Source organism: Neomonachus schauinslandi, chromosome 3 (assembly GCF_002201575.2).
Source record: "Neomonachus schauinslandi chromosome 3, ASM220157v2, whole genome shotgun sequence".
NCBI classification, from domain to species: domain Eukaryota; kingdom Metazoa; phylum Chordata; class Mammalia; order Carnivora; family Phocidae; genus Neomonachus; species Neomonachus schauinslandi.
Genome location: NC_058405.1, coordinates 8935297 through 8942433, shown reverse-complemented (window position 1 = coordinate 8942433; position 7137 = coordinate 8935297). Strand labels below are relative to the sequence as shown.

Below are 7137 nucleotides of genomic sequence, written 5' to 3'. Positions count from 1 at the left end.
CTTCCCTCCCCTCCCCTCCCCTCCTTCCTTCCCTACCCCTGCCTTGCCCTACTTCCTCTTTTAAGCATTAAGAACTATGCTGAAGAGAACTAGGCCTGGATTTAGTGCTGGGTCGGGGAAGTGGCTAGCAGGACTCTAGCCAGACTCAGAGAATAGAAAGGAGACTTGAAAAGTCAATGGGTTTTAAGAATTGGTATAAGAAATACAAAGCTTCCCTGTTAATGCAAATCATAGATCAAAGGTTAAACTTAAGACACATTTCCTTCCTGAAGCCATTCATTAGTGACCCTCACCACAGTGCATTCCCCCTTACTTATTTAACTCTAGAATTTTCTTTTATTCTAGAGGTATAGTCGACTAGTAAGAATTGTAGATATTTAAGGTGTGTGAATTATGTTTTGATATATATATAGATGTATAGATGTATAGATATATAGAAATGAACACAGCAATCAAGCTAATTGACATATCCATCACTTCACATAGTTACTGTTTTCTTGTTTTTGTGATGAGAACACTTAAGAGCTACTCTCTTAGCCAATTTCAAGTATACATTATTATTAACTATAGTCACCATGCTATGCATTGGATCTCCAGAACTTACTAATCTTGCGTAAATGAAACTGCACCCTTTGACCAATATCTCCCCATTTCCCCTATCCCTGCTCCTGGCAACCACCATTCTACTCTCTGCTTCTATGAGTAAGTATAGAATTTTCAATTAATTCAATTCTGATACCTCACAATCCAATATTTTTGTTTATATGGTGATCATGTTAATATTATTTAGTTTCATGACCAAGATATAATAAGTTATAATAATGATAATGATTTATTGAGCTCCATGTAATAGCCAAAGTGCTAAGCACTTTACATACAGCATCTTGTTTAAATCACCCATCACTCTTTGGTGCTATCTTCTATCTTTCACATTTTACAAAGGAGGAAATAGAGACGTAGAGAAAGATGTGTGTCTTGCTCCATAACTAGTTTGTAAATTCTTAGAGACAACCAGTTTTTTTAAATTACATTCTAGCTTTTTAGGAGTAGAGAGGGGGCTTTGGAACAATAAAAAAAAAAAAAGAACTCACATTTTGGCTCCTTCATTTACAAGTTGCATGAACTTGGTCAAGTTAATAAGGCTCTCTGAATCTTAGTTTTGTTGCCTGTAAAAGCGCAAATAATAATGCCTACCTCACAAAATTATTGCAAAAATTACATGAAATAAAATGAAATTACATGAAATATCATATATGATATATTTAACATGGTCTGGCTTGTTAACTATGTGCTCAGTAATTGGTATTGTTGCTTATGAACTTTATCCAATGTCGCGGATGTTAAGATGCCATGAGTTGCCCAAAGTAATGGTACAAAAACAAGTAATAATAAAATAATACAAAGGTGTGTTTTTGGATGGTATTAAATATCTTTTGCCTAAGTAAAGGCAGGTCATAAAGGATATACTACTATACATTATTGACAGGAATTACACTATGTAGCCATTGTGAATAGTCAAGATCTTATGTTCCATCACCAATCTTTCTCTCTTGTTCTAGATGAATAGATTGGTAGCCCTTGAAATATATTGCTTTTTAAAAAGTATATCAATTATTATTTGTTTCATGTGGCTTTGCAGAAACGAATTATTATTTGTTTCACGTGGCTGTGGATGTATGAAATGTTAGCTTATAGTATGAGTTATTTTAAAATAGTTTACCTTACTCTTACACTGCACTTAAAGTCAATGAATATTCAAAAGTAACTTAGAATGAGTAGAAATGCTACATTTCCATCAGGTTCTTTTTCCCGGTTCTTACCAACACAACCACAACCATTGACTTTTTCTTTTCCTTTCAGAGAAGAGAGATGATGACAACAAAAAGGTGGTTGCAGAGATCATGGCAAGATGTTTTGTTCCAAGTCTAATAACAACCACTTCCTGGGAGGGGTTTCATTTTGTCGGTCATGAGATTCGGATTACTGAAGCCATGGATTGTTATGGTGCTGTTGTTTGGCCATCGGTATAATTTCACACAAAATTTGCACATTTCAATGGTTTTCCAACCAGTTTTGTTCCTTATTGTGTACTATTTGGAAGGAAAAAATAGGTTCCACAGTTCTCTTTTGTGACCTCAAACAATGCTAAAACTAAGAAATCACGAGATTGGGAAAATGCTTCCACCAATTAATTCTATTTTTGACTTGTAGGATTAATAGAGAATGCTGTTTAAACCTTCAGTGTTTTGTGACTGTGGGAGTTTAGAATAGCAAACATTTTTATTTCCCGTTCAGTTGGCTCCATTTGAGTTAAATAATCATAATGAAATCTATCAGTCTCAACATGCAGAATGTTCTACAAGGTCACCAATCCTTTACCAGTTGTCCATGAAGGGTGCAGACCCCCCCTCTTCCCTCCACTGTCTGCCCCAATCCCACACACTTCTTTTAAGTGACTATTATTACTATAAGTTGCTTTCTTTAAAGATAATCATATCTAAGCAACTGAGTTCCATAGTTTCATTTCTCTTATCTCCCCAACAACCCTCAAGGACTTTTTCTAGTCTAAATGTTGAACCTATTGGAGGATGTACTTCTGTTGATAATTTTCTGTAGTGGTGTGAACATATTCACACATACATTCACATGTGTCCATGCATCATAGCATTAGTGTATATAGTATATTTATATAATAGACTTTTATTTTACTTTCTGTTATTACTTGCCAAGCACTACTTTTTTCTTTTTTAAAAACTTTCATAGGCCCTCGTTCTATGCTATTTTCTGGAAACAAATGTGAAGCACTATAATATGGTTGATAAAAATGTGATTGAAATTGGAGCTGGAACAGGGCTAGTCTCCATCGTGGCAAGTTTACTTGGTAAGTAGGTATTTTTGATTGAACGGGGTCAGAGAATTTTTTTTTTATTAAAAGATTTTATTTATTTATTTGAGAGAGAGAATGAGAGACAGAGAGCACGAGAGGGAAGCGGGTCAGAGGGAGAAGCAGACCCCCCGCTGAGCAGGGAGCCCGATGTGGGACGGGGTCAGAGAATTTAATGATCAGATGTTATTAGCTGCTTTTACTATCCAGTTTACTCTGACCTAGGCCTATTTTTAACTCCTTAATTGTTTGAATGGGCTTCATCAAGAAACACTACCAATTTTAAAGTCACCTTACTGGTTTGTTTGAGAATTTTCTGTGAAGTTGTATTAATTCTGCTCATGGAGCACCAATGTCACAAGTGTATTCTAATTGGGAGGTGTGCTCAGGCCTCCTGGCTGCTGGAGGAGGCGTGTGGGCCACAAGGCCCAGACAGAATCTTCTACTGCTGGCTCTGGTGGTCTTTATTTAGATGTTAGCCATATTTCAACATTCCCAGGTAGCTGTACATTCCTTGTAGATTTTGAAGTCCTATGCTTTCATGAAAAAGCACCTGTTAGAACGAAGGAGTATTATCAATCATGTCTGCTTCTAATTTTACATTTTCCCTTGAATTTCTTTTCTTTTTTTAAAATTTATTTTATTTTATTTTATTTTTTTAAAAGATTTTATTTATTTATTTGACAGAGAGAGAGAGAGCACAAGCAGGGGGAGTGGCAGGCAGAGGGAGAGGGAGAAGCAGGCTCCCCGCTGAGCAGGGAGCCTGATGCGGGACTTGATCCCAGGACCCTGGGATCGCGAGCTGAGCTGAAGGCAGACACTTAACTGATAGAGCCACCCAGGCTCCCCTTGAATTTCTTTTCTCAGTTCATCTCCATTCTTCTTTGGGGACCCCCTTCTTTTCTCACCAGCATTTCCTTTTCTCATGACACGTGTGACAGTCTCTATGAATGCCTGAGCCTGCTTCACTTCAGTCTCTCTCTGTTGTTGTTACCTGTTTCATTGCCTTAATTTAGCTGCCTTCTCTGGTGTGCGCTACCCAAATCTGTCTTGATTTCCTTGATCTCTAGAAATGCATACCTGCCACTCTAAAATCTTGAGAGGAATTCAAGATTTAGCAATTTACAACTTTCTAAACACTGGGGAAATGAAGTCCTCCCCAAATATTTTTTTTTTAAAAATTGCTCCTTCCTGATACTGCTTTCTAAAGTCACCATTCCGTTTAATATGGGTGGTCAGTGGCACCACTGGATTTATACCTGAAGGCTTCCTGATCAGGAGCACATTTGTGCTTTGGGAAGTCATTTGTTTCACTAAAAAGAATTGATCCTTTTAGGCTGCTTGTATAACTTGACACAAATAATAAAAGATAGAGGCTTTGTTTAGTTGGTGTTCTAAGACTGGTGGTGTTTACCTCTCTAGACACAAAAATCTTAATAGTCAGATGGTTTATATTCACTGTGGACGGGGGAATCTCCCTTTTCTTGGGATTTTAAAAGGATTTGTTGAAAATGACAGACCCACCCACACTAGAATGTGCCAACATATTTCTGTGATTCTGCCAATGATACGCATATTGTCCTCCCACTTTAATATTTCCCACAAAATACAATCACAATGGCCAGAAGAGCTTGTCAATGTGACTAAGGAATGGGTTCTTAACTGATTTGGGCTGCACTAGACTTTTCTCCCAGTTCTGCTTTCTCCCAGTTCTCTCCCAGTGGAATTGGCCAATCCTAGATTTATTTACGCATTATTTTCAGGCTCTGCCACAGCTCATAGTTTAGGGCCAAATTTTATTGATTATCGGTTTCTACAATTTTGCCTCTCCCAATTTCTTCCTTCTACTCTTCACTTTTAACTTGGAGATTGTTCATATTTTCTTCATCTGAGTATTCTGTCCTGCATCTATGGTGTTTGGCTGTAGGAATACTATGCACATGTTGTGGCTAGGTTTTAAACATTTTTTGATGGGAAGATTCATACTTGTAAGGGGGTCAAGCTGAAAACTTGGGCATAAACATGGATGTCATGATGCTTCCAATGTAATTCTATTGAAAAGCCCTCTTTCCACACCTGAGCTCCTCTTGTTCAACAACAGGATGCCCGATGTTGTAATACACTCATTTGACCTCACATGACTTGGGCTCAGAATTCTTTTAGCAAAGAACAGATGTGCCTTTCAACAGTGACTTCTATTTGTTCCATTGAAGGTTCCAAATATTTTGATTTTTTCTCTTTCTCTAGCTTATTTTTCTCCTAGCATGTAGTAGATAAATAACAAATAGCCACAGCAACAATGGTAAAACAAACAAAAAACGCAGGAGAACAGAAAAATGCAAGGGAGTTAAAAAGTGCAGTGGGAATCTAAATTTTTTTTTAAGGGGAAGTGTAAAGCTGCCTTAGCATCTGTTTTGAAGGGATTTCCCTCCTGTGTGTACCGACCAGTCTTTCCCTGGGGTTAGTGATTGTGCAGAATTGCAAATGCACCTTGGCTTGAAAACTGATTGCTTTACCTTATCCCTTGAGGGTTACTTTTCCTACTGTTCTTTGTTTCATACATAGGTGCACACGTGACTGCCACAGACTTACCTGAATTACTTGGAAACCTGCAATATAATATTTCCCGAAACACCAAAATGAAATGCAAGCATTTGCCTCGGGTTAAAGAGCTCTCCTGGGGCGTAGCTTTAGATGAGAACTTCCCCAGGTCTTCCAACAATTTTGACTACATCCTGGCAGCTGACGTTGTCTACACCCACCCTTTCCTGGAAGAACTCCTCATTACTTTTGACCATCTGTGCAAAGAAACTACCATCATCCTCTGGGTCATGAAATTCAGGTTGGAGAAAGAAAATAAATTTATAGATAGATTTAAGGAGTTGTTTGACCTGGAGGAGATTTCCAGTTTCCCTAGCCTGAATATTAAGTTGTATAAAGCCATGAAGAAAAGTCGGAGGAGTGCGTGATACCCTCAAGGAGGGCTTCAAAAGCAAAGATGGTTTCTAGTAGAGTGTTCCTTTAAAGAAGATCCTGGATGATCTGACGTAGCATGACTTTCCCAAGGGGGACCCCCCCCAATGAACTTGCCTCACCCCAGACAGGGAGTTTCCCAGATACAGCACCTGGGTCTGGAGGGTGGCCTGTCATACTGTGTGGTCATTGGTTAGGACAAGATCTGCTTTCCTTATCCCTCTATAGCACCATTTATTATTATTATCATTTTAATAAATGGTACTATTATTTTTAATGTATAACTATAGGATAATTTTTAATGATATCTCTAAAATGAACATTCCTATTGTTTTAAACATAAGCTTCTCTGATTCTTTCTTTAGGAATAAAGAAATAGCTTATAATGGGATCTGCAGGTAAATCTGAAAAGGCAGATGAATAATGTGATGGTAAATGTGAGATTATATTTTGTGGTTTTCATTAGTGCCAGTTTATAGGTGGTCTGTTGTCTCTGCTTTGTGGGGTGGGCCTCGAATGCAACCTCTGAAATCAATCACGTTTATGGGTTTGAGGTTATGGGCAAGGACATTTCACTCTAGTAAATGAAAAATGAATGGAAGCAAACATAAACACAGTTGAGATTTTGGAGGAGTTATTGTTTTATTTTTAAGCCAAGTACAGTTATGTTGAATCACAGAAACAGAGATAAATATAAAAACTCTGGGTTGAAAATACACATGAAAAGATTTAGGCCTCTAATCTCAAATAACCAGACAGGACTGGTTTTAAAGTTTCAAGCTTTTGTGATGCACATATATAGACCTAGATATTTGAAATCCTATGTGATTTTCTTCACACGGACCTTAGAGATTAGAACAAAGACTGAAGTAATTAAAGTCGATGCAAGAAGGGTAAAAATCGAAGATTGTGTCCCAGTGGTTCAGACTCCATTGGTGGGTGTCTACTCTTGCAATAGTCCTTAGGCTATCACAGGGCCCCTGGGGTGGTGCTTATTCTCCTAGGCCCAGCCCTGTGCTTTGCTGGAAGTTCTTAGCCACTCAGGGTCCAGCACAACTGACAAAATGACTTCCTAGGGTCCTGATGTGTAAGGAGGATGCAAATATACTCCCAGTGGGTTTTTGGTTGTGTGGCCCATAGGGATGTCTCCCAGTTTACGTGGACTCTTCCAGTTTTCACAGCCCATTACTACATGAAGTCATGTGATCCTTATGACCTTTCTAAGAAGTTGAGGGAATGTCATTATCCCTACTTCACAACCAGCCTTGCTGGGGCTGAGA

General features: G+C 38.2%; 1 protein-coding gene across 1 annotated transcript in view; it reads left to right on the top strand.

The window, feature by feature from the left end:
- The window catches only part of LOC110584192, a 14303-nt gene extending 8411 nt beyond the window's left edge, over positions 1-5892 (top strand). The window contains exons 2-4 of the mRNA XM_044913356.1: positions 1861-2024; positions 2764-2881; positions 5450-5892. Coding sequence (XP_044769291.1) covers positions 1861-2024; positions 2764-2881; positions 5450-5853 — 686 coding nt within the window. The 3' untranslated portion in view covers positions 5854-5892. The remainder of the gene's footprint in view (positions 1-1860; positions 2025-2763; positions 2882-5449) is intronic.
- The last annotated feature ends 1245 nt before the right edge of the window (positions 5893-7137 follow it).